Below are 27,945 nucleotides of genomic sequence, written 5' to 3' on the forward strand. Positions count from 1 at the left end.
AGCAAGCCCACTCCACAAATGTGTGTCCTGAAATATAATGCTGCATGACCAGGCAGAAGTTCAGCAGGTTCAGCTTTCCCAAGTCACTTCCTATACATACAGCTAGTGCAGGGGTCAGCAACCTAAGGTCCATGGGCCAGAAGCAGCCTGCGGAGGTCGTTTGACCGGCCCACAAGCCACCACCAAACTGAACTGCCTGCTCGCTTGCACACGGCGCTAAACCGGCGTAGTGCGGCCCAGGGACTCGCTTCCGCAGTGCCAAAAATTGCGTTTGCACAGACGCAGGCACTGAAAATCACATCTGTGCATGTGTAGGTGCCAAAAATCATGGGCGCGTGTGCAATCCGGCCCACGGAAGGATCTCTGCAGGACCAATCCCTTCCAGGCAAGATAAACCTTGCTGACCCCTGAGCTAGTGATCTTACTCGCTGATTAGGAGTAACATGAAGGCTGGTGCAAGAGGTGATTCAGAGCACTTGGCTTTTCAGAAGCTGAAAATTGATACTGGGCTTACACATCCTGTGCTCGCTTTTAACTCAGGCTTTAATGCTACCTACAGTGAACATAGTGGGATTTTCTTCTGAGCAAACATGCACAGGATTGGACCACCAGTCTCCAATGCACCTGTTCTCTCCCCTCTGTCATCAAGCAGCCTTGGGCCAAATGGAACCTGGGATCAGTGGTGTGTTCAGAGTTCAATGAGATTTAGGATTGCAAGCCATAAACTTCATTCCTTTGGCGAGCACCTTGCAAAGCTTCTATTCAGATCAAGGCGAATCTTGTGAATGTTCAAACGGAGAACCAATAAAGTTCACTGCTTGCTCCCCAAGACAAAGGGCAGCAGATCCTACACATATTTGGCTGATAAAACTAAAGGACAGACTTTTTCCTTTTCATAGAATCATACGAGTTGGAAGAGACCACAAGGGCCATCGAGTCCAACCCCCTGCCAAGCAGGAAACACCATCAGAGCACTCCTGACATATGGTTGTCAAGCCTCTGCTTAAAGACCTCCAAAAGAGGAGACTCCACCACACTCCTTGGCAGCAAATTCCACTGTCGGACAGCTCTTACTGTCAAGAAGTTCTTCCAAATGTTTAGGTGGAATCTTCTTTCTTGTAGTTTGGATCCATTGCTCTGTGTCCGCGTCTCTGGATCAGCAGAAAACAACCTTTCTCCCTCCTCTATATGACATCCTTTTATATATTTGAACATGGCTATCATATCACCCCTTAACCTCCTCTTCTCCAGGCTAAACATGCCCAGCTCCCTTAGCCCTTCCTCATAAGGCATCGTTTCCAGACCTTTGACCATTTTGGTTGCCCTCCTCTGGACACGTTCCAGTTTGTCAGTGTCCTTCTTGAATTGTGGTGCCCAGAACTGGACACAGTACTCCAGGTGAGGTCTGACCAGAGCAGAATACAGTGGCACTATTACTTCCCTTGATCTAGATGCTATACTCCTATTGATGCAGCCCAGAATTGCATTGGCTTTTTTAGCTGCCGCGTCAGTAGCCAGCTGCTACTGGATGATTTAGAGCTCTCAGGTCCTGCTTGTGGGCTTCTAACCTGTGGAGCATCTGGTTGGTCATTGAGAAAACAGGACTCTGCACTTGATGGGCACTTCCTCCCTGGGTTCTTCTTGGAGGTGGGATGCCTTTGAATACCAGCTGCCGGGGAATTTCAAGGAGTGGGGAGCACTGCCGTTGCACTCAGGTCTTGTCCGTGGGCTTTCTACTGGGAACAGGGTGTTGGGCTAGGAGATTAGGGAGCCTTTGCCCTGATCTTTTAACAGCCCCTGCACTGCTCATCTCCTCCTACCACTTTCCCACATAAACTGTCCCATCACTGCCTTGTCCCTAACTTGAAAGAAAGTGCATTCTGCTAGGTGCTCCCGCTTCCGACTTTCCTACAGGACCAGACAAGGGGGGTAAAGCCCAAGGGAAAGCATCATTGGTTCCACAAGTGCCTCTAAAGTTCCTCTCTTAAACAGGAGATTTTAACAGTTAATTGCATCAAGTATGGATTGGTCAATTTACTACCCTCCATTCACTGTAGGTGCTCCCAGAGCACTGGAGGGGGTGGGGAGATAAGAGAAAACATTTTTAATCCTTTTCCATGGCTTGTCTCTTCTATTTTTCGCCATAGTTCTGGACAGCCCTGGTATGTGGCCTCGAAGGAAGGAAGGAAGGGGGGAAGGGATGGTTAGGGCAGCCCAACAGTCTTTTCTTCAAAACATGAAGAGAACATAGGAGGACATACATGAGGCTGGGTATGTGACTGTTAGCAGCCTTTACAGCTTGGGTAAATGCGATTGGAATGATCAGTTTCTGGAGTTCAAAGGCTTTATTCATGCAGAAGTATTTATAGGAAGAGTAGAGATGAAAAAGAGAATAGCAGGCATCTTCTTGTCTGGTGAGAATAAATGGTCCAGCTTTTAGGGGTAGAGTTAACCTAGAAAAAGAAGCTACAAGCAAGTGCTGGCTAGATTGCTACACAGACAGTGGCCTCATGTGGTTTAAAGTAACACATGCATTAATTAGAAACTCAATACAGAAGGAAATGCATTTGCTTTTCTCCAACAGTGAACACTTTCAGAGTCTGGCCTGACCCCCCCCCCCCCAGTCCTTGGAGGCCATAAAGGGAGAAGAAAGATTCAGACGTCTCTTGGGAAAAGAAATATTTCATAAACTTTTTGTGAGGCAGTTTCACATCCTTGCAGTAAAAGAAGAGGAAATATATCAAAAATCCTCTTCTAAGGCCAGAGATTGCTGTTCTTCTCCTGCCTTGTCTAAGGCACAGCAGGATTTGGGCCTCCCCAAACCAACTGTAAATAAGAATCTTCAATAAGTTTCCCCAGCTACTCTAGGGAAATGAAATCCATCCCATCATTGTGAATTGGGGCAGGGGAGCAGGGATATTCAATTATTTTTTAGATCTGTGATTTTAGGGGATTGCAATCGTTTCAGGGGAAGGGATGGAGGTTTCCCCTAAAACTGCTTAAAGCTGTTGCTTCTTCAGAGCTGACAGAGTTGAGCTCTTGCCATGATTGCTGTGCTCCCTACACAGAACGAGGCTGTAGCTGTGACTCATTTGAAGGGCATTAAGGGAAGAAGCTGCTATGTCCAATGGACCTCCACTCATTTGTCCCTGAGGCCACACCCAGTCTTTTAAAGTGAAGCTGCCTCAATGACCCCTTTCCCCCCTCTGAAAATGTACCAGTTCCCTGACCCTGCTGCTACTGGTGGGGAATCAGGCTAACTGGGTCCCTCTTACTCTGCATCCACTGCACTCCCAACACTTGTTTGTGTAGTTGCTTACATATGGTGTCAGCCATAAGCCACCTCTATCCTCTCCAGTTTTTTTTTTAAATATATATTTTATTCAGGATTTTCTTGTTTTACAGAAGTGTAGTGCCTCGTATTTTTTTTTCATGTAACATTTTTACAAATCCGTTTCATTTGTTGAGGCATTAGGGGGAGAAGAAAAGAAAAAAGAAAAAAGAAAGGGGGGGGGTGGAGAGAGGGAAGATGGATAGGGGTGGGGTTGGGTGGCGGTGTTTCTATTATGTTTAATGTATGTAGAGTTTGGTGTCAGCGTTGCTTGTGTTGTTCACTTGTGTTCCTTTGGTGGTGAGAGAGGTTGGGGTTGGCCTAGGGTGTGATTGTTTGCTTGTGATTGGCTGTGGTGATCTTTGTTTTCGTGGGTGGGTGAGGTAGGTGGGTGTTTTGGATCAGGTTAGCCAGATTGATTTGTATGCTGTTGGTGGATTATTGTCACTGTCCTGTTGGGCTGTGTATGTGATAAAGGGGAGCCATACCGGGGTGAAGGCGTCTTCCTCTGTTTGTCCCCGTGTCAGTTTCAGTTTATTAGTTAATTTTTCTAGTAGGGCTGTTTCCCATACTATTTGGTACCATTGGTCCATGCTTACTCCTGACAGGTCTCTCCAGTGTCTGGTTATGGTGTTTCTGGCTGCTGAGAGCAGGTGGGTTATGAGTTCTTTGTGGTGTAAATGGGCATTGTTGTCTTGGAAGATGTTTAGTAGGGCCAATTCTGGGGTGGTGTCTATTACTTGCCTAGTTATTTTACATATTTCTTGTATGGCTGTTGTCCAGAATAGTTGGGTTTTGGGACACTCCCACCACATGTGGAGGTATGTGCCTGTGGAGGTGCAGCCTCTCCAGCATTTTGGTGAGGTTCCTGGGCATATTAGCGCTAGTTTCCTTGGTGTTAGGTACCACCTGTAGGTGAGTTTCAGTGTGAGTTCTTTTCTTTTCGTTGATGTGGATTTAAAGGGGGGTTTAGACCACATTCTGGTCCATTGAGTGGGGTTAATCTCATAGCCTATGTCATTCTCCCATTGTTTTTTGATTGCATCTAGGGGATTCTCTATCCTCTCCAGTTTCTTGAGAATTAATGCACCTGGGTGCATCTTCCCTAAAACCAGCATCTATCCGATTTGAAAACGACCATGCTCCGCCCACTGGGTAGGACAGAAGGCAACTTGGAGACACATCCAGCCATCCTGATGTGGACAACGATGTGCCAATGGAACTGGAAATGGTGGAGGAGGAGGTAGAGAAACACCAACTTGCTGTGTGCACAGAACTAGAGAATCTTCCCAGCTGGGAAGCAAACAGCCCTGACAGGAGAGGAGGAAAGGAGGCTGCTCTTCTGCCCCAAGTCTGCCACTTGGCTCACACGGCTGGATGAAAAATGTTCCGGCCCCAGCAGAGACTGAGGAGACCCAGCCCACTTCAGCATGCTCAGGGAGGAAGGGGAAGAGGCCTTCTCTACTCCACAATCCCTTGCATCAGCTGTAACTCAGCTCTCTCACTGCTTGCCCTGAGGCGGGGGCCGCTCTCCCTGAAAATTCAGATTTCTTTGCCTCTTCTAGAGACCTGGGAGGAGGGAGAGGAAAGCGGATGAAAGGGTGAAGGAGCATTCCGGGCACAGCAGAGAAGAAGCTTGGGAGAAACGTGTTCTCACTTTATTTAAAAAATGTATATTTATTATTACAAAGCTTTGCACTGCACCATTTATGTAACCCTTGTCCTCTCCCACCTCCCCCCCACCCCCCAGAAATTGAAACCCCGCCTGGCAAGCTCTGTGACACATGCTGTGGGCACAACACGCCCCATTATTGAAGTGCAGGGTTTGTATTCCTTATATTACAATGTCAACATTCAGTAGAAAAAATGCTGGGCTTCCTTTACGTTCCCCATATAAATGTGAGCAATCCCTCCACATGTATTTTTATATATATACTTAAAAAACAAACATATACCCTTCTTTGTGTCGTTCTGTAAAAAGCAGACATTACCAAAATGGTACTGAAATCCGTTTCCTGATAAGACCAAAGGTGCCCTGCGACCACTCAGCTTTCGCCGCTTGTCCGACAGTCCTAGAGTCCTAGTGAGGTTGCCAGCTGTCTCTCCCGCCTGGTCCTTTTAAGACAACACCGCGATAAAATAAGCCACGGTTTTGCTTAAAGTAATGAAGGAGGCAAGACCAAGTCCAGTCTCTCCTGCTTAGCCAGCCAGCCAAATGCTGCTGCCTCCTGTAAAAGCCGTCCATTTAAAGAGGGGGAAATGAGTGAGGAGGTGCCAAGGGATTTAAGTGCAGATTTGGCTTGGGGTGACAGTGGTGAGCTTTCGGCTGCCCGGTAAGTTAAAGGCAACAGCAGAGGCAGCAGCACTGAAGGTGGTAATGGCTGGTGGCTGGCTGGCTGTGATGCTGGAAAGAGAAGCCGGAGGGAGGGGAGGGGAAGGGAGGACAGAGCCCCCCGCCCAGCACCCCTCAGACATCCATGTAGTCATCCTCTTCATCAGAGTCACTCTCCAGCGAAGACTCTTGGCTTGAGGTTTCTACAATCTCCAGCGCTGGCTGGCAAAGGGTCTCTTTCTTCACATTCGCCGCAGACTGGGCTGAAAGGATAGCAGACTGGCCCAGACAAAGGGAAGAGGGTTTTTTCATTTTTAAAAATTCTGAAGATCTACTACACCTCAAAGCATTTCCCTCCACCCCACCTGAGCTTGCTTTAATCATCTTGAAAACCTGCAGTGCTTCCAATACAAGCAATGGGTGGGAGGGAGACTACGGAGATTTCTTAACCAGGTGTGGTAGTTATCCTAGATTAACATGGCAACACTCCAGGCTGAAGGAGGGAGGGAGGGAAGCCTTTCTGCCCCCGCCCAATCCTTCCAACAAGGCTGTTTGCAAAAGGGTAGCGCAGGTGCCACCCCCCAACTTTGCCTGCCTGTCCAGCCATAAAGTTTGTTCCTTATTCCTGCTATGACCAAACAGAGGATGGACCTTGCTTTGGCTGGGGAACAGAAGAAGCCCCCCCCCCTCCAAGGTTAAGAAGTCAGGGATCAGCAGGCCTGGATGAGGCCCTCCTGGGGTGTTGGAATTGCTAAGGTCCTGCTTCTCGGAGGCAGCTGGAGGCTAGACTAAGTGGGCCCTCTTTGACCTGAAGGCTGTTCTTATGTTTTACAAACCCCAAACAGAAGATGGGTTCCTTAAGCCCACCTGAGAACCCAAGGGGGCAGGGAAGAGGCAAAGAGGACACAAAGGACTCTTGTCTGCAGCTGCCTGGACGGTCTCCTCCACTGCCACCCCAGTCTGCGCACACAAATTCTCTCTGCCAAATTCAAAGCATGACTGGGCCCCAATGACACTTCCTGCCCCAAACCCTGGTAAGTACCTTTAGCTTCTGCTTGGTTTCTTCCGAAATGCTGCCCTTGGGGGAGAGGAGGGTGGGCGTTGGGGGGGTGACGGTGATCTCCGGTGGGAACTTGGTGACGGACGAGGGGATGAAGAGCTTGGGCATGCTGGGAAACACGCGGGTCTTGATGCGGCTGGCGTCGGCCTTGCTCCCCGCGGAGGGCTGTGGCGTTTCGGAGCAGAGGTGAGCCTTGGAGCTGGAGGCTGAGAGGAGGAAATGTCAGCTCGGAAGAGGGTCTTTGAGCGAACAAGCATGTCATAATAAAAGAACGTCTGCACCAGAGAAGAACCAGCAACAGGCCGGGCTTGAGCCCTGGGCTCTTTGCTCTGTAAGTGACTGTGAAGAAAAAGAGCTTCCTGCTTCCCCCCAGGAGAGGGTTACTCACCGTACCCTGAATGGGCTCCTGCTTGAAGAAAAGCCACCACTGCTGCCTGCCCTGCCAGCACTCCAGTCTCCTGCCTGGGGCAATACCTTCAGATTTAGCCACCACCCTCCTACCCTTCTCTGTGGCAATGGAGGGCACCCCAGGGAGGAACTCACTGAAGACTAAGGTAAAGGTAAAGGTACCCCTGCCCGAACGGGCCAGTCTTGACAGACTCTGGGGTTTGTGCGCCCATCTCACTCTATAGGCCGGGGGCCAGCGCTGTCCGGAGACACTTCCGGGTCACGTGGCCAGCGTGACAAAGCCGCATCTGGCGAGCCAGCGCAGCACACGGAACGCCGTTTACCTTCCCGCTGGTAAGCGGTACCTATTTATCTACTTGCACCCGGGGGTGCTTTCGAACTGCTAGGTTGGCAGGCGCTGGGACCGAGCAGCGGGAGCGCACCCCGCCGCGGGGATTCGAACCGCCGACCTTTCGATCGGCAAGCCCTAGGCACTGAGGCTTTTACCCACAGCGCCACCCGCGTCCCACTGAAGACTACAGATGGCCAAAAGATCGCCCTACACTTGAGTAACATGGGAAGCTGCCTCTGGTCCACTGGCTCCGTATCGCCTTGCCTGGAGATGCCACCAAGGGCTTCCACATGCTCCTCTGCCACGGAGCTCCTAGGAATTTGCCCTCCCACCTGCCAAAATGCTATCTGTTCTCAGAGAGGCTTTCCTGCCTGCTTGGCCCATGCATATTTTCATACTGTACTCTGTTCTATCCAAGCCACCTTCTCCAAGATCCCCAAAGGCTTCATTGGGCACCCCTTACCTCGGCCGCAGACCTGCCCTCCTCCAACGCTGGTGCTGGTCACAGGCTCCAGCTCCACTTGCCAGGGCATCAGATTGGACGAGGGGGCCACCGTCGCCATCTTCATCTGCTGGCAGAGGTGGGATTCTTGCTGCTGCAAGCCTGCTCCTTCCAGAGGCCGGTCTAGCTTGCCTTCTTCTTCTTCCTCCTCCTCCTCTGCATAAACAAGATGAGCAAAGATGACTCAAGAGATACCCCTCTCTCCGCTACCAACCACAGAAATGGGAACTATGGAGAATGCCACAATGCTCATGCCATGTGGACTTCATGGGGCTTCACTGTGAGGACTTCATGCAGAATACTTAAAAGTGGGCATGTGCTTGACTCCAGGTGTGGTGTACAGCAACATATGATTAACAGTGCAACCCAACACTGGTCTACTCAAAAGAAAGCCCCACCGAGTTCAGTGAGGGTTATATGATTACCAATTTAATGCAGCAAAGCCACAAGGACCTGGCTTTTCAGGGAGCTGCAAGAGAAACTCTCCTGGCAAAGGGCAGCCCAACGGTGAGAAGGTGGCTGGGTTGCTGGTGCATGCTCAGAGTAGGGAACCAGACATATTTATGACCACTGTCACCTCCATCTTGCACTCAGCACAGTGAGAATACAAAAGGGCATAGCAAGAGCACGGCTGCAGCAGCTGGTTCAAGCCAAAGGAGGCCCAGGATCTAATTAGATGCTCCAATGGGGGGAAGAAACCCACAAGCAAGTCCCAGCAACTGGCACAGCAAAGACCCAGGAAGTTTCCACATGGAGGGCAGCTTTTGCCAAGGCCCAACACGTCAATCATGTAAGACCTGGGGAAGAAGAAGAAGAAGAGTTTGGATTTGATATCCCGCCTTTGGGGTGTTGAATAAGTAACAGAGGTGACGAGTGAAGCTTTCTGCACCAGAAACCTTCTAGGTTAGCCAGGCCCCCAGCAAAGGTCTGCCCACCCACAGCTTCCCAGATTGTATGCAGACAAGACATCAACAGGAGGTCCCCTTTGGCCAGGCAGATGTGAGGTTGCTAGTGGCTCCCCTTCTCCCTTCTGAAAGATGCAGCGGCATCTCTGTTGCCTTATGGCAGCTGGAGCCAGTGTGGTGTAGTGGTTAAGAGCGGTAGACTCGTAATCTGGTGAACCGGGTTTGCATCTCCGCTCCTCCACATGCAGCTGCTGGGTGACCTTGGGCTAGTCACACTTCTCTGAAGTCTCTCAGCCCCACTCACCTCACAGAGTGTTTGTTGTGGGGGAGGAAGGGAAAGGAGGATGTTAGCCGCTTTGAGACTCCTTCGGGTAGTGATAGAGCGGGATATCAAATCCAAACTCTTCTTCTGGCTGTGGGGGGCTTATCTTGCTAAATATTTACTGAGCCGGACTGGAATGCCTGCCACTCAGCCAGATCTGTCCGGCTTCGATTGAGTCACAGGCCCAGCCTAAATGCAGCTGACTTCACAGTGAGACACAGGCTCTCCTTTCTGATCAATGGGGAAGAAAAGGGAAGCACATCAAGTGGACTGGCTGGCGGCCTCCTCTGTTGCATCAAGTGACAAGGTCCTATGTCAATTGCCATTTCCTCTTTGGCAGACACTTGCTAATGGCTGTCTGTGGAGAGAGGTTTGGGGGCTCCCCTGCGGCTGAAGAGGATAAAGATGATATAATACACACCCTGCCTCTGCTTTTAAGCCATGTGTTCATTTTCTTAACGTTCCACATTCCCTCCAATGGGAGGACACAACAGCTGCTTCTGACTTGGCTTTGGTTTGCTTCTGCTAGTCCTAAGTATCTATCGACACATATCTGCATCTGAAAGCAGTTGGGAGCCCAGCTCCTTAGGACTTAGGCAGGACTTGAGGTCCTCCTCCCCTTGAAGGGCAGCTGGTCAGAATCAGGCCCGGCCTTCCGACTGCCTCAGGAAGAGGGGCCACGACCCAGATTAGCTCTCCTTCCACCAAGTGGGTCCTTGGTAGTCCAACTCAGGGAGGCTAGGCTGGCCCTCCCAGAGCAAACTGTGCCCTTAATTTCAGTGGGGCATTTATGGGGGGGGGGTGTAGACCGCAGTCCCAAGTCCACTCACCTCCAGCCACCATGACCCCAACTGAAATTAGCTCATTTAGAGAGGAATCAGAGACACATGGCAGCCGCCTTCATTTCAGTGAAGATGTGCCGTCTGGCCCTTTGTTCACACTGTAAGGGAGATGTTGGTGGTGGGGATCCCCAACTGGCCAGAGAACAGAACTGGACTTCCTCACAGGGAGAACCATGTGCCAGATGAGAACACCTTGAGATTTAGCTGGCAGTGTCTGCACAGCTGAAAGGGGAAGGGTGCTTCCTTTCATGAGGTTCTTCATAAGCAAAAGATGTCATTTCAATGGGGCCAATGTCGATCTCAGAAACAGACACAAACCTTCCCATTATGCTCTTAGACATGGCACTCAAAGGTGAGAGTTAAATGTCACGTGGGGACCGCTCCCAAGAAGAGCTGCAGCAACATCCTCTCAACCTTGTATTTAACTGGAACTGGAACATCTGGCCCTATATGTTGCTGAACTACAACTCCCATCAGCCCCAGCAAACATGGCCAGGGATGATGGGAGCTGTAGGCCAGCAACATCTGGAGGCACAAAGGATCTCTGCACCTCCTCTAGAGTAAGAACACTGCTCTGTGAAGTATCCAATTCAGGTAAAAATGTGCAGGCCAGAATGCGGAGTCAACTCAAGGGCTGCCTTGCCTGAAACATTTCGGGGGGGGAGGGGTCCCCCACTCCCACTGTTGGAACCTGGGCTATGAGATGCTGGGCTCTGCTACGCCTATCTGAACACAAAACACACACTTCCTTCTCCTTGGGAGGTGGAGTCGAGGTCCCAGGAGTCTGAATCGGCAGAGCGAATGCGGGGGGGGGGCACTCTAGAGGAGATCAGATACTCGTTTTCTGGTGTCGTACATTTTAATGCCTATTTTGCGAAACCCCCGGGGAAAAATAATTCAAGTGCAGCGATATCCATAACCTCCACAGCAAAACAGACAACAAGGCAGAGATGTAAGTCATCTTCAAATGCCTAGCACTTCAACTCAAGTACTGCTCTCGAAAAGAAAACCAGAGCTGTAACTACTGAGTGCATACAGACAGAGAGAGCTGGCTTTTGAGATTTCAGGGATGGACCCCCCAAAGCCCTCTGAGACTCAGCCTGAAGCAGCCCCCTTCGGCACAGCTGTGTGAGAGGGACAAGGCAGGCCAGGCCTTCCTCCTTCTCCCAGCTTTTACCAAAGAAGAAACAGGCTGGAGAGAGAAACCTCGGATGTGCCAACAGCCCCCTCCACCTCTCCTTCCCAACCTGTTGCCAGGGAAACCCATCAGCACCCGCGGATGCTGAGAGCTGGTGCTTTGGGGTTCACGACTTCATTAGTTGGCGGTTCCTATTCTCACCAGCTCATCTTGCGCTTCACACATAACGCCCACAAACAGGGGACATCATTTCAGTGAGCCCCTACTCTCAAAAACAAACCCGCTGCAGGGTGGCGGCGGCAGTAGCTCTTTGCTACCTTCAGTAAGGCAAGACTTTAGCAATTGCAAAGCTTTCCCCACCCCCAAAAGGCTTCATGCTTTCAGCTCTCTGCCTGAAGGACACAAGGATCCAAACGCTCCCATCTCAGCCACTAATGGTTCATCACAGCCATGTGGCTACTACCAGCTTGTCCGTCCCTTCTGGGGTTTTTGCTGAAGTGGCTCAACTGTGTAAGGAGCAACTGCACCCAGAATGTGGCTCAGGCAGGCAGGGATGTGGTTCCCTGCAGTGCACCACATCAAGCGGGGGTCTGACCTGCCCCCCCGCCCCACCAAGATAATGAGAAATCTTCAACTCCCTAAACCCTGCACGGGATGATCTGCAGTTGATGTTTGCAGAAGAGAATTGGGCTGAGGTGCTGCACTGCCTCATCATTCCTCCTGAAGCTGGACCCAAAAGATTCTAAATGGATCCAGCTGCCATCTCTGCATCCTTTGGACAAGAGTGCACAGACACTGGGTGGAATTCAGGTTTTAAATTTCTTCTTGCTTTTAACTTTTTATGATTTGACTACCAGCTTTGTGTTTTTATATTGTTGCAAACCGCTACGATCCATCTTTACAGTAAGTATTTTTATAAATATAAAACAAGCAAATTCTGGTGGAATTCTGTGCCAAGCCGCTTGTGACCTCACCTTCATTCCTTTGCACGAAGCATTTAAACCCTTCCGTGCAAAGAGCCACATGGGAGCAAGGAAGGTGAGCTGTAGTTTGAGGAGCTGTGTCAAAAATAGCCTCCCCACCCCCTGCCCAAGCCAGAAACCACAGACATGTTTCACGGACACAATCACGCTGGGATGCACAGATGCTTTGGGCAACTCTATAAAGCTTCTCTGCAAAGATGTAGCTCACCACAGACCAGGCTGGAGACAACAGGGGCCTCTTCGACACTCTCTGCCCCGGTTTGCTCCTGGGGCGGCAGCAGTAGCAGCACGCTGGCAGAGGAGGAGGAGGAGGAAGACGAGGAGGAGGATGGGGGAGAAGCTGTCTTGGGCTTGGCCTGCAGGTCAGCTGCTGCTCTCAGGAGGGCCTCTGAAGCCAGGGAGTAGGCAGTCCCAGCGGGAGGCGTCAGAGAGGCGGGGGCGGCTGGGAAGCAGATCTCTTTGCTGTCCTTCGGGTGCTTTGGAGTGGTTGGTGCTTCCCCTGTAGCCTGGAGGAGGAGACAAGCAAAGGCCATAAGGAAGGAGAGGGGTAAAGGCTGCTGCGGCAGCCGGCTCAGGGAAAGAGGAAAGACCTTCTCCACCCAAGAGCTTCAAATACCAAGAGGATCTGGGGAAAGAAGCATCAATAGGGTCAATGAATTAAAAATGAACTGTATCCTGATTTTATAGTTTTACTGATTTTTAGCTGTATTGTACTGAGTTAGTTGTACACCACAGAGAGTCAACTCTAAGTGGCATATAAATTGGTATTTTTTTCAATAAAGAAGCGCAAATTTCAAAGGGATATATTGCCTAGGAGCCGAACATCAGCATCACTTCTACAGCGCTAAGCAGATTAACCAAAAAAAAAAAGTCACACACAAACTTTCCTCACACATTCTCTTCCCAACCCGCCCACAAGCCCTAAGGTCAAAAACTGGCCAATACTGCTAAATCTGGATTAGTCAAAGTTCCCAAGGTCAAGACAAAATGGATTATATTTTTCTTCAAAAGAAATACTTTAAGGGGGGGGGAATGGCATTTGAGACACCTCAGAAACAGAGGAAGAAAAGAAGGGCAGCTGGCTGAGACAGGAGACATGGACTGCTGGTCCACATCTGGGTCAGTGAACTGGTGGCGGGAGGTTCCAAGTGCCTCCTTGCTGAAATGGGTCCGGAGGGCCAACTCTCCGTGGAGGTGTGGCACGGCTTCTCCTTCCAGCTGATGCCCAGAGACTCCTCCCTTGCCCAAGCTGCTTTCCTCCCCATCCCATGCAGATAAGAACGCCCTTCTTCTAGACAGTAACAGAAATGAAGCAAAACGCAAGAGGAGAGAAATGTCGGCTACCTACAGCTCCTCCAAGCATGCTAAGAACATGCAGCCTCAGCTCCGAGGGAGTCTCTCAGAAAGGCAAATCCCAGCGAGGAAAGACAAGGCCTGCAATTAGCAGAGGAGCCCTCCTCCCTCCCACCCGCTGCTAACGGGCATCTCCTAAGGCACAAGCGCATTGCAGGGGGTGGGGGTCAGAGACTGCAAAGCTGGAGCAGAGGCAGGCAAGGCTGCATGAGGAAAACGCCCTTTGCAGAGGCGGCATTACGGGACCCAGGCAGTCAAAACCTCAGTTCCTCCCCCCTGCATCTGCACAAACCCAAGAACCTTTGCTCATTTATTTAAATTACCCTTTGAACACCTCACAAGCCAACTTACAATGACAAGGACAGAGGTTGGGAGGAATATGGAGGAGGCATCCCTCTGTGGCCCCCAACTCACAAAGGCCTCCGTGGAGGAAGCCCCATCCATATTGCCCCCACCCTAATGGCTGCTGGTGGGGGTCCAGAGAGGGGAGCCTCAGGCACCGATCCCAATGCTCCCAACAGGGGTAGAGGGACCTTTAGAGAAGGCTGAGTTCAGTGGGACTCGCTCCCAGGCAAGGGGGAAGAGGGGATTTCAGTCCAAGCGCAGTTTCCCTCTTCCCCCTCGGTGACATCGTTACTACGGGCGGTTCACAGAATAAAACGCAAGATAAAAACACAAGTAAAATAATCAAAACAAAACAACAAATCCCTCTTCCCACAGACCCAATTAAAAGGCTGTAGAATATTAATCAGCCAAAGGCCTGGGTGAAGAGGAATGTTTTCACCTGGCACCTAAAATATATATACAGTGGTACCTCAGGTTACAGACGCTTCAGGTTACAGACTCCGCTAACCCAGAAATAGTACCTCAGGTTAAGAACTTTGCTTCAGGATGAGAACATAAATCGTGTGGCAGCAGTGGGAGGCCCCATTAAGCTAAAGTGGTACCTCAGGTTAAGAACAGTTTCAGGTTAAGAACGGACCTCCAGAATTGGCTGAAATGACTGGCAGAATCCGAGACCAGGGAGAAGAGTCGGTGGAAGAAGATTGGAAGAAATTTAAAGACTATTTACAGAAATATTGCAAAATTAATGAATGTTAGAATGATGTTGGATTGAAGTTAAGTGGTTTCTAGCTGTAATGGTATAAAAGAATATGAAAAAAATGGATTTTTAACAGGTAAATTTAGGTTACAACATATCAAGATTAAAGATCAGGATAAAATAAGGAGGGAAAGGAATTACTGAACTAATAAATTGAACTGGAATACAAAAAGGGGAGGTATGAGGAGGTCCGGGAAACAAGTAAATGAAAGGTAAGTGATGAAAAGATTGAATTGTTTTTAACTATTTTTATTTTGTATTTTTTCTTTTTTCTTTTTCATTTTGTAACATTGTATAAAACCTTAATAAATATTTATATATATATATAAAAAGAGCGGACCTCCAGAATGAATTAAGTTCTTAACCCGAGGTACCACTGTAATGAAGGTGCCAGCTGAAACTCCCTGGGGAGGACGTTCCACAAATGGGAGCCACTACAGAAAAGGCCCATTTTTTATACACCAGTCAAGCTTGCAAAAATCTATCATTTGCCTGATAATAAATGTTGGAAATGTAAAGAGACTGAAGGTACATTCTTTCACCTTTGGTGGACGTGCCCAAGGATTAAGGCTTTCTGGGAGATGATTTATAATGAAATGAAAAGGGTATTTAAATATACCTTTCTGAAAAAACCAGAGGCCTTTCTCCTGGGCATGGTCGGCCAAATGGTGTTAAAGAAGGACAGAACTTTCTTTATGTATGCCACAACAGCAGCAAGAATACTTATTGCAAAGTATTGGAAGACACAAGATCTACCCACTCTGGAAGAATGGCAGATGAAGGCGATGGACTACATGGAACTGGCGGAAATGACTGGCAGAATCCGAGACCAGGGGGAAGAGTTGGTGGAAGAAGATTGGAAGAAATTTAAAGATTTACAGAAATATTGCAAAATTAATGTTAGAATGATGTCAGAATGAAGTTAAGTGGTTTAAGCAGCAATGTTATAAAGGTGTATGTAAAAATGGATTATTAACAGGTGAGAATCCAAAGTTATAATATATTAAGTTAAAGGATTAAGATAAAAACAAAGAGGGAAAGAAATTGCTGAATTAACTAATTGACTTGGAATACAAAAAAGGGAGGTGCGAGGAGGTCAGGGAAGCAAGGAAATGAATGTAAGGTGGAAAGATTGATGTATTTTTAAAGTGTTTTTTATCTTTTTTGTGTATTTTGTATTTTTCTTTTATTCTTATTTCTGTCTTTTTATTTATGTAATTTTTTTCTTTGAAACTTTAATAAATATCATTTAAAAAACACACACAGAAAAGGCCCATTTTTGTGTTGACACCCTCTGGACCTTAAGTGAAGGAGGCACAAGAAGGGTGTTAAAGGGGTTTCACCTCAGGAAGGCAGGAAGCAGACCCCAAGCCATCTAACTTGGTGTCATCTCTACACTGACTGGCAGCAATGGCTCACCAAAGGTTTCAGGCAGGCCTCTTTGCCAGGCCTACCCAGAGATGATGCTGGCGGTCTGAGTGGAGACATTCTGCATGCAAAGCAAGTGTTCTGGCCCTGAGCTAGGACTGGTTGCCACCAGCTGGCCTTCAGGGCTGTCAAAACCCACAAAGCCCAGCAGCACCAACAAGACTGAAATGAGCTACTGGGACATCTTTAGGTGGGGAGCCTAACTAATTGCATTCACATGAGAGTAGTGATGTATGGAAGTGAGAGCTGGACCATAAAGAAGGCTGATCGCCAAAGAATTGATGCTTTTGAATTATGGTGCTGGAGGAGACTCTTGAGAGTCCCATGGACTACAAGAAGATCAAACCTCTCCATTCTGACGGAAATCAGGCCTGAGTGCTCACTGGAAGGACAGATCCTGAAGCTGAGGCTCCAATACTTTGGCCACCTCTTGAGAAGAGAAGACTCCCTGGAAAAGACCCTGATGTTGGGAAAGATGGAGGGCACAAGGAGAAGGGGATGACAGAGGACGAGATGGTTGGACAGTGTTCTTGAAGCTACCAGCATGAGTTTGACCATACTGCAGGAGGCAGTGGAAGACAGAAGTGCCTGGCGTGCTCTGGTCCAGGGGGTCACAAAGAGTCGGACACGACTAAACGACTAAACAACAACAACAAGCAGCATCCCCAGCTGGTGGGGCTGCAGGGAGGAGTGTTTTCCTCCTGAGAGAATCACCAGCTTGCTTGTCCAGGAACATGAATGGCTTGTGAAAGGACAAGGGGGTTAATCAAGCCAATTCGCTTTAGCGGGCTGCTTCACACACTGACTGCTAACTTCCTCGATGCACACTAGCAATTAACAACTGCAATGGTGTTATTTTTCAAACACGGCAGCCCCAAGAGGCACGGAGAACAAGGGGGCTAATTAGTGGGTTATGCTGGAACATTTGTACTTCAGGGCCTTTTGATTTTCTAATCAAGGAGATGGTATTCCACACAGATGGAACAATTAAAGAAAAACAAAGGGCACCACGGTAGAAAGCTGTTTGTAAGGTCCCGAGAATTTATGCTGAACACCGCCCCCCTCTCCCAGCTTTAGAGAGAAGGGAAGGCAAAATTCCACCCAAATCAAGAACCTGTCTGAAGCCTCCTTCTAAGAAGCAAGTCAGAGCTGAGAAAAGCAGAACAAAAGTGAAGAAAAACATCTCAAAAAGCCTCACTAAACTTTACTGTTTACTAAGCAGGTAGCGAAACTAAAAACAAAACTACAATATTCAATATGCAATAATTTTATCACATTTCATGGAATGAGTATGCTTATTTCAAGGCAAGAGAATGAGAAATCTAGCCATGTGCCAAATAAGAAGAATTCCAGTGGCCAGATGAATTCAGCCTGGTGGACTTTGGGTTACTAAGGGTTACCAAGTTAGAAGGGGTCACCTTAGAGGCCACCCCCTGATCCAGGCAGGGGCTGTCCCGCTGTAACATCCCAGATGGGTGACCAAACAAGCTTTGACTGAAATATTGTAGATCTCGCCAGGCTATTAACATGAACAAAATAATGCATTTCAAATACCTGTACAGTCATACCTCGGGTTGAATGTGCTTCGGGTTGAGAGCGTTTGAGTTGCGCTCCATGGCAACCTGGAAGTAATGGAGTGCGTTACTTCCGGGTTTTGCCGCTTGCGCATGTGCAGACGCTCAAAATGACGTCACACGCATGCGCGGAAGCGGCACAACACGACCCACGCACGTGCAGACGCGCCATCGCTTGTTACGTTCGCTTCAGGATGCAAATGGGGCTCCAGAATGGATCTTGTTTGCATCCCGAGGGACCACTGTATACAAATCTTACTTGCAATACACATCATCATCATGGAAAATCCTCCACATCAATTCCAGACGGATGCATATTTTATAATTACAATTTGAACTATGGAGAGGAGGAATACAAAATAAAAATTTAAAAATGCTATATGTATGGCGAAAAGGAGAGCAAATGGCCCCAAAGCTGGAGGGGGATCTTCTGCTTCCTTCTCTCGCAAGCCTGGGGACGCCACACACCTGGTGGTGCTCAAGAGCCTAGCAAGCTCGGAACTTACTTGCTTCTGTGCAGAGGCCCCCACGTGCACCTGGCAGAACTTGACAGCTTGTTCCAAGGCTGCTTCCTCATCCACCTGCAGAAAGAAACCCACACCATGAGCAGAAGCAAGTCCACAAATGCCCACAGGAAAGGCAGCCTCCAGAGCCAAAAGGCAACAAACCCTCACTTGAAATTTGCTACAAGGCAACTTGCAATCAAAGTCTTGGCGAGTGGATTCATTCTGCAAAATTTCAATCGGACCTCGTGTTTTGTCCCTCCTGGGTGACTGGTTTAATGACCCCCATTGGCCTGACCAGGGGGACAATGTTGAGGAGTGGCACTACAGGCCCAGCCCCCTAGCAGAGGTGCTGCTGCCACAGACTGGGATGGTGTGTGAGCGGAATAGATGGATGTGGCCTGGGATAGTTCTGATTGGACCTGCACCACCCACACTTCCCTGCTGCCCTGCCCTACCTCTGCATCATTGCAAGAGATAGTCATGCTGCTGCTGCTGCTGCTGCTAGGAGGTTTTGTCTGCAGTACTGTCCCTTACTGATTAAAAATTATACTGGAAAAATAAATGGGCAATGTGGAAACTGACCAGAGCTCCATTTGGTGCAGTGCTGATCCTGGCCCACGGGTCTTAGCATAAACAGATAGGTCAGGCCAGGAAGAGGGTGTTGCCTCAGTTCCCTGGATTTTCTAAGAACGAGACCATTTGGGGACTGATCACCACCCATGTAGTCCTCAGAAGCCAAGGAGCTTCTCCTGAGAGCCCACACCAAGCCGCCACAGTGACAGCCACCAGCATTCTTCCTCGGTCACCGTGGAACAAATAAGACAACACAAACAATAATACAAGACCCTGTCAGCTTCTGCCCAACATGACAGCAAAGGCACATTTCAACCCTGCTGCTTACTTGCTTAATGAGCATGTACGTCTCAGACATGATCTTCTCGATCTTGGCCAGGTCGTAGGTCATGACCTTCTGACCCTGCTGCCACACACGATAAGCATCCAAGAGGAGGGTCTTCCCCGACTCTGTGTCATCGATCAGTTTCCTTTTCCGGCTTGGCCTCTGGCTGACCTCCTCCATCGGAGCTGCCTGGACGCGGACTTTGGCCGCCTCCAACTGCTGGTGCTTAGAGCTGATGCTCAGCTCCTCCAAGGACAGTTCGGCCGTCCGGCTGCTCTCTAAGCTTTTGTCCTTAGGGATCCGCCCGGGCAGCCCTCGGGTCGACTCAGGGCCTCTATAGGAAGAGCCCATTTTTTCAGGATCCTCAGAATATCCTTCAGAGTCCATGAGCTCCGCTGAGCCCGGCTGGGGAGCCTCTTTTGCTTCTCCCTCAGGGGTTGCCTCCCGTAGCTCTGCTGTGTCCATGGCGGTGGGGGTCTGCTGCACCCCCTGGGCGGCTTCTTTCACCCCATTCTCTGCACCATAAGCTGCCACCCCGCCTTCAGACAAGGCTGCCTTTTGCGGGAGGGTTTCCTGTCCTTCTTCCGCATTTGCTTTGTTAGAGACGTCGGTCGTCATCCTGGACGCAAAAAAGCTGCAGCACTTGGAGTCTGGATCTTCGGAGACCTTTAAAAGAGACAAAGAATTTGTCCCCTTGAATTAGGAGGGGCGCCCCCCCAACCAAGAAGCATGCAGGGATTTTAGGGCCTTACCTCGGTGAGCTCATTCAGCATGTCCTCCAGCACAGTCACCGTGAGGACGAAGGCACGCTGGGCAAGGACCTGGCGGTCTGCATCCCGCAAGTACTTCCTGCAGCACAGGGGAAAAAAGAGGGCAGGAAGGCATTTGATTACAGGACTTGCAGATGCATTTGAAATTGAGGAGACAGCAGTTCAAATGCTCTGGATCCTGCTGGTTTCTCTGCCTCCAAAAACCACCTAGATGAAGCAACTGCTGGCCACCGCACACCCCTTTCAAAGGACAAAACTAAGAATCCATAGTTCACTTGGCTCAATCTGGCCAGAGTTTCCCTTCCCACCACTGGTGCTTTGCTCAGGTCCAAGACTACGACATCATTTGCTACTCAAGTTCATTCCTGACATAGAGAAGGCCTGCCCTGAAATATATTCATTTTGGGCTGGTGGAGAAGATGTCTCCCGCCTAACCATGTGAACTCCAACGATGCTAAATAGGTAGCTTGGCTGATGATGAATATTTATGAGCCTATAGCCCTTAAACCAAAAAGCTCCAGAAGCATCTTTTAACTGCACAAACAAGACGTGAGCTGAGCCACAATACAAACAAAACCATGGTGCTCTGTGCTAAAAGAAAGGGAGACAGTCTTGCCCACCCAGTTTCTGACAAACCAGCCTTCAAAGGAGGGTTAATCCTAACCACATCTCACCACTGTGACTGAAAATACCTTCAGAAGACCACCAGATCCCTCTGAATACCAGGTTCCTGGGAATCACACGTGGAGAGAGAGCCATTTGCACTCAGGTGCTGCTTGTGGACATCCAAGAAGTACCTGGCTGGCTACTGCTGAGACCAGGAGGAGATGCCCCCTGTGGCCCAATCCAGTTCAAGGACTCTTCAGATGTCCCCAAGATATCATTTTGTTCAAAATGCACCGAAGACTACAATGGTTTTTCCTTAACCTGAGACAAGTGTGTCTCTTTTTCTTTCATACACATACACAATAAAGAAGTTTCACTCCAGTCTAGTGAGCTTGCTTAAAGAAAACAAACTTCCTTCGACTGCTCTCACACAAAGCCAGAAGCAAAGGCCCAACAATACATCCATTTCACGATTTTATCCAGCGGCAGCTTCAGTCTTAAGAGCCACACATGATTACGTGCTGGCATGGACTATGTTTAAATCCTTCGGCTATGCTGAGAATCTAAGCAGGCCAGCACAAGAATGTTGCGTATCCCTCAGTAACTCACTGGGAACCGCCTCTAGATCGTAGGAGGCTGTTTCCAAAGATACGCCCCTCACTGTGTGGCCCCATTCTGAGGCCTACCAAGCCCTCCAAGGCTTCTGCACCAAGAGGGGAATTGATGCAAGGAAGAAACAGGAGCAGCGGCTCCTTTCCTCATCCCAGCAATGTTTTTGTGAAAGAGATAGTGTCTGCCAGGTCTGCCTTCTCCATCATCAGAGTGTATGGCTACTAGCTGAGAATTCCCTGGAGGTACCAGCAGCGCCTAACATTCCTGGCCTTGAGCAAGGCCTCTCTTCCTCCTCCATTAACCTCCAACAGTATTTGCATAACATTCATGCCAACACTGCCTTGGTCTTTCTCATGGCTTCCTACACAGGCTGGAAGGCCTCTCCTTAGCTACTGCCTGCACCATCATCTCTTTACCCCTTGCTTAGGTAGAGTCCCATCAGTGGACGTCCCTTAAGTTTTCACCCGTATGTGAGATCCATGGGTTACTCGTATGTAGGGTACCCACATAGGGACTCAGAAGTGGGGTCATAATGCTGCCTCCTCCCCCAGTAGTATTGAGTGTTGCAGCTGCTCATGAGGAGTTCCTTCTATATTCAACCCACAACCATTTGGGGCAAGGCTAGCCCAAGGACAGGGCAAAGGGGGCAACCACATTGCTGCTTCACCATGTGCATGCCCTTGCCCACAACAGCAAAGCCTGACTTGCTTTGCTCTTAAAAGCCCGTAGCCTTCTATTTAAAGAGGAACAATGAACACAGAAAAAGACACTCCTCCCACATTTGCTTCCAACGTCGGGTACCCACGCAAAAGCTCTCAAACAAATATTTAAATCCTTTTAGAAATCATGCTTAATATCAACGCGTTTGGCTTCTAACTGGGTTTGTTGACATCCGCTGGGCTTCTTAGCTACGCTTGTCCTGAACTCCAGAACGCCTTCCTGTTGCACCAGCACGCAAAAAGGCTGTTTGTCTTTTCCATGCACCAACTCACGAAATCTACTCAAATCCATACACAGAGCATCGCCAGATCTGCTTCACCTGCGCAGAGATAAAAACTGAAGTGATGATGATTCCATTTCCCCTAACATGCTGCTGCAGACAGCCCCAGATTAGACCCTGATGGAGTAAATTAATCCACTGCTAAATAAACATGCCAGCCAGTCTCCAGAGAGCCAAACACAGTGAAGAACATCTCAGACAAGGCACTAAAGGGGCATGGAAGGCTTTGTACTCTCAAGATTTCCTGGGCAATGGACTGGCTGGAATTGGCCGTATCAGCTACTTGGCACTGAATGAGGCCCACAATTAGAGATGCATTGCCTAGCATCATGAAAAAGGGAGTAACCAAGCAACTTATTCTTAATGCATAGCAATCAAGTTGACCTCCTAGGGCCACAATCAATTCTCCCAGATAACTTTTTATTATTTTAAGCTTAGATAATGAACCTTCATCACCAGAGCAAATCGAGAGGCATCCAGGTTAAGAAAGACTTTGCCAAACAACACTGTAAAATTAAGTTCCTAATTTATTAAAAGTTAGTTTTGATGGATGCTGCCCATCAGTGGATGAGCAATTCTTCAGACAGAAATTATGGAGGGAGGAAGAGCCTCAGCCATGGTGCTCCCTCTGTGACAGGCAGGTAGCGAAAGCTCCTCTTTTTGTCAAAGAGCTTTTCTTAGCTAAGGGGAATCCTCAGAAGCTAATCAGCTGAACAGCAGGGGGCTGCTGTTGCTAACATACAAGTGGAAATGAAGGTGCAGCTGTGATTAGATGTGACAGTCAACTCTGGGAACCTCAATAACCTCAGCAATTCACTTGTCACCAACTCAGGTGGCTCTCCAATAGGCAGAGAAAGGAAGGGAGGAGGAAAAGGTATGGCGGTTTCAATTCTCCAGGGTACCCCCGCCATTTGTCCCCCAGAAGGGGCCTACAGTCCTATTGAGAGTATTGGACACCATCCCAATCAAGGAAGAGTGGCAAGCAAAGTTCATGGAATATGCAGAAATGGCAAAACGTATGGGAATAATAAGATATCAAGAAGAAAGTGTTTTTATTAAAGAATGGGGATGTTATGTAGATTATTTAAAGAATCATTGTAAACAACTAAATACATTAGCAGGATTAATATAAAATCAAGCATTTAAAATGTGATCTTTGGGGGGGGGAAGTAAATAGAATTTTTAAAAAAAGATGTTAAGGGAGACGTGCAGTTTAATTAAACATATTCACTATGTAACCAGAGGAGGAGTGGAGGGAAGTCAAAATGAGGGATACAAATGTAAAGGAGGACTATTGTTGTTAAATTGAAAACTGGGGAAAAAAATTAAGAGTATTGGATAGAGGAGGACTGCAATGCAGCAGCACTCCGGGCAGGGGGGGTCACAAAGCAGCCCTCCATGATGGAGGCTCCGCATGAGCAAAGGCTCCAAGGAGAAACTTGGCCATTTGGCAGCCATGGAGGCAAAAAGACAGCCTAGAGAGGAGGGCGAAAACTTAGCCTGTTTCTGCCTGCTGGCAGTGACTGGCAAGTAAAAATCACTCACGGACAGTCACACATGTTCTGGATGTTTTTTACCAGTTAGTTAGTTAGTTGTTCAGAACTTTTTTTAATATTGTGCTTTAACGTTGTAACCCATCCTGGGACCTTAGGGTGAAGAGAGGGTAACAAATGATGACAATGACAACAACAACAGCAGCAGCCGTAGTAGGGGCAGTAGTAGTCATAATACTATTACTACTAATATATGTTTTATTTTATTTGCAGATACTGCTGTGCACTGTATTTATATTTTATGTGAGTGGGCAGTATATTTTTATAAAATAAATAAGTTAGATTGCTTCCCTAAATGTCAGCCATTGTTAAAGCTTTGTTCATTGGTTTAAAAACCCAAAAGGGAGGAACTGGCAAGATCCTCACCAAACAACTGAGTGAACAATTAGCCTCTCACATTGGGCCCTACGACCGCCACTCTGAGGTTCTTCGCAATCAAGAGGCATTTTCAATTTATGAAAAACAAAAACAAGGGTTAGAGATTTGCTTGCTTGTTTTAAAAAAATGAAAGCTGGGAATTTGGGGGGTCCTGGCTTATTCAGTGCGGGAGGTATGGAACTGATGAACTGTTTTTCCTGCCTGCCCCCCTTTCCCCCTATACCATAGCACTGCTCTACCACGCTGGCTCCCTAAACCACTTTCCACCCAAAGAACCAACAGCAGCCAGAAGCCAGCAGTGATGTGGGCGGAAGATTTCTTCTTTTTAGAAATGCATTGTTTCATAAAATTAATTATTAGCACAATGAATGCACGCAATACATGCCAAACAGGGGAACTGGAAGAGATAGGATGTCAGTCAAATCTAACATAAAGCGGTTATTAACTTTTTCCAAGGGGCCATCCCTAGGAAGCAGATATATTTATGAGCACAGCTGTTAACCCACGCTAAATTTAGTATGCTGGCACTCTTCAGAGCCTTCATGTGTTTTTCTTGAAATCTAATCAATTTTCAAGCCGTCCAGAAAACATTGATTCTGCAGCAAAGCTTGAATTGAATATGCTTGAATGTAACGTTTAAACCACACTTCATTGATTCCACCCCCTCCCCCAAATGAAATATTTCAGTTCATCTGCTTTTGGCCACTGGAAGGTCTCAGCCTGCCTCTTGACTGAGGGGTTGAGACCCTTACCATTGTGGGGAAGGGGCCAGAGTGCAGGGGGAAGGGGCCTGCTTTGCCCGGAGAAGGTCGCATGTTCAATCCTCATTGACATCTCCAGCCAGTGCAGGCGATATTGAGTCCACCTATTTCAGTATGAGGCAGTGTCCTTATGCAGAGAACTTTAAATGTGGTCCTGAAAGTTGCTCTATTGAAAGGAATCAGGACTGAGTGTCTTTCATTTAGCTCTGCTAAAAGACCTCGAAATCATTAAAGCCAGCGAAGGATCTACACTGTCAGTTTATGGGGGGAAGGAAAGAGATCCCAGCAATGCCATCCGATGTACAAAACGAGAAAAAGCAAAAAGGATGGAAATATGGAACTGTTAACTGCTGTTGCTACTGTCAAAGAAAGATGTGAGGGAGCCTATCTGCGATTTTGATCTGTGACACACGCACACCACATGCTTCTTCAAAATGAGCATATTCCCACCTTAAGAGCTCAATTACTTTGAGCAGTCAAAGATGGAAGAGTGGTTTCTGAGGTGCTGGAAATGCAGTTGATGTTATTTGCTGAACTCTTGTGGTGGGAATAACTTCCAAAAGGCCTCCAAGGGTACAAAAGCCAGGAACCAGCACCTCTGTAATCTCTATTCCCCCACCCTCACCTGTATCCTTTTCCTATCTTTTTGCTTCTCTCCTTTCCTGGAAAGGATTTTTAATATTCATTTTCAACACTGAGAGCAGCTGAAGGGGACCTACAAATGACAAGAGATTTGCAGGGTATACAGTGGGGAGGAAAGTGCCCGGATTTGGCCTTTGACGAACTGCTCTGCGTTAAAGCCAAGATACAGCTTGTTCAGTCTAGACAGCGAGGCTTCAAGGCTGAAAACAAACACTTTTGCAAACCAACCATCGTTATTCTCTAACTAATATATGTAAGAGCTAAGAAGGGTTTCGGCCATGGGGGTGGGGAGGGGTCAGTATCTTAGCATTTCAAGCCATAAACAAGAAACCTGGGCCGTCCTCACTTTCCCTGGTCGGGGGTCCTCTGCAGCATAGATGAGACTTTCAGCAGGGTGTTGTAATCCTTGAGCTGCGACAAGACGTTGAGCAGAAGGACGATGGAGCGGTTCATGTGAGAGGCAAAGCTACCAGGACGATCAATTTCATCCACGGGGATGCGCCAGATTCCCTGCACAGGGGAAGAAACCAGGAGGAAACCATCAACGGTGGGAAGCAGATATTGCAAGCGATAGGAGGGCTGCTTGCCCAGGGCAACAACCTCAAAGGGAGGCTCATATTTAGGCAATTTTTTTTAATTTTTGGCATTCGGTGAGTTTCACAACCTGTTTTTCTGCACACCTGACCCAAATGTGGCACACCCTCACAGCTAAAACAGCATTTGTGAATATACCTCATTTTATTTTTCATGCCTTGTTTTTGGGTTGCCACTTTAATTTTTATTCTATCTAGGGCGCCTCAAAGCAGGAAGTGGCCAGGGCCTCTCTGGGTCTCTGAGAAGGCCTAGCGACAGCTTTGGACAAAAGTTTCTTCCCCACCTGCAGTTTCAATATATGAAATGCAACTGGAAATAATTCATTCAGGATTTCCAAGCTGAAACTGAAAGGCTTCATCAGGCACAGAGAATATGTAAACAAACAAACCATGACATTCCATTGCAGGGCAGACATTCTTGATCTTAACTTTGTTATCCAATACATCATGCAAAGGGCAAGTATAAGGACTTTTCTAGGCTTGAATAGAGCTATTTGCAGACCTGCCACAGCAAACTCCTCATGTAAAGGGAGGATTAAAAAATCCAGAGAAGATGCCCATTGAGGAGGCAATGTACACAGGACTCTAAGGGCTAAACAAACAGAAGTCCCGCAGGCCTGTTTTTTGTAAAAGGCTACACAAGTAATTCAGTTCCCAAGAGGCAACTGAATTCCCAGCCTTCAAGAAATGTTTTTTAAACAAACAGAAGTCCGCAAAATGATGGAAGATTAAAAAAAGAAAGGAAGGTGAAGAGTGTGTGCTGTGTGCCATTAAGACACTACCCAATGCATACCCCATGGCACTTTTGCAACCACATTCTCACATAGTCCAAAGCTTCTCCTTGACTAATGTTCCATACTAACCATACATTCAAGGTGCCTTTGAGTGTGCCCCCAAAGAATCCTGGGACCTCTAGTTTACCCCTCCCAGAGCTACAATTCACAGTGCCCTGAATAAACTTAGTTCTCGGGATTCTTTCGGAGGGGGTGGGAAATGTGCTTTCAATGGACAGACAGCTGCTGGCCAGCAGTTGTCTCCCCCTGTCCTCCTCCCTGTATCCCTCCCTCGTTCTTTCCATCCTCCATCTCGGCTGGACCAATTGGGAAGGCTCTCTGGGGCACAGACCACAAACACTGGAGCAGCCACCAGCAGCGCACCTCCGAGCGGGCTCAAGGGATTTACAGCATCCCAAGAGCTTGGAGACAAGGACTCGTGTTTCCAGCTGACCCACGGCACCGCCAGAGAGGTTTCAGAGAAGGAGCCTCTCCGGGGCTCCACGCCCGGCCAGCGCTCCGTCGTTTCCTCACCTAGACCTCCCTCCCCAGCTCTGCTTCCAGGGCCGGAAAGAGCCGCGCATTTCTTCCCCTGGGAAGTCAGAGCAGCAGAGCTGCGCGCGGCGCCCCGTCGGAGCGGCGGGCCAAGCGATCGGGCTCCCCGGCAGGTGGCGGGCGAAGGGAAGGCTCCATCGGCACCTACGCAACCTAAACCAAGGCGACGGGAGCCGAGGAAAGAGAGCCGCGTCGCTGCTAACTGGAAACCCGCGCGATTTGCAGGCGGAGGCGGCGCTCCGCTCGGCAGGCCTCCTCCTCCTCCTCCTCCCACGCAATCCGGCCAGCCCAGGGGCCGCCCCCGCCCGCCTCCCGGGGCTTCCCCCGCAGTCCCCCGTCCAAACAAGGCCGGGCGCTGCGCAGCCGAGCCCCGAGGCTGCCTCGAGGCGGGGGCTTCCCCTTCGCCCGCTTGCTCTCACCATGCTGGGCGCAGGGCGGCTCCCGGCAGCTGCGCGCCCTGGTGGTGGTGCTGGGGCTGGCCGCCCGCAAGGCCGCCTCCTGCCGCGCCCCGGAGAAGGCTCCCCCGCGGCGGCGCGGAGGCGAAGCGGCAGGCCCCGCGGCGGCAGCGGGAGCCGCCGCGCTGCCCATCGCTGGCGCTGCCATCGGGGGCTCTTCCCCGAGACGGCGCCCGTCACGTGGCTCTCCGCCCCCGAGAAGCCCCGCCAGGAAGGCAGCCAGCCAGCCAGC

General features: G+C 49.0%; 1 protein-coding gene across 5 annotated transcripts in view; it reads right to left on the bottom strand.

Annotated features, from left to right (window-relative positions):
• Window positions 1-4,974: 4,974 nt before the first annotated feature.
• Window positions 4,975-27,945, bottom strand: part of CABIN1 (calcineurin binding protein 1) — a 58,673-nt gene continuing 35,702 nt past the window's right edge. For 4 of the 5 annotated variants that reach the window (XM_082202971.1, XM_082202970.1, XM_082202968.1 and 1 more), the window contains exons 30-37: window positions 25,684-25,847; window positions 19,768-19,864; window positions 19,019-19,681; window positions 18,118-18,192; window positions 12,363-12,660; window positions 7,926-8,120; window positions 6,706-6,929; window positions 4,975-5,942 (exon numbers count right to left, since the gene is read on the bottom strand). In XM_082202971.1, coding sequence (XP_082059097.1) covers window positions 5,799-5,942; window positions 6,706-6,929; window positions 7,926-8,120; window positions 12,363-12,660; window positions 18,118-18,192; window positions 19,019-19,681; window positions 19,768-19,864; window positions 25,684-25,847 — 1,860 coding nt within the window. In that variant the 3' untranslated portion in view covers window positions 4,975-5,798. Of the gene's footprint in view, window positions 5,943-6,705; window positions 6,930-7,925; window positions 8,121-12,362; window positions 12,661-18,117; window positions 18,193-19,018; window positions 19,682-19,767; window positions 19,865-25,683; window positions 25,848-27,945 lie in introns of those variants that run through there. The other variant, XM_082202972.1, reaches the window with a different exon arrangement.

Source organism: Podarcis vaucheri, assembly GCF_965113315.1.
Source record: "Podarcis vaucheri genome assembly, chromosome: 16".
Lineage (NCBI taxonomy): Eukaryota > Metazoa > Chordata > Lepidosauria > Squamata > Lacertidae > Podarcis > Podarcis vaucheri.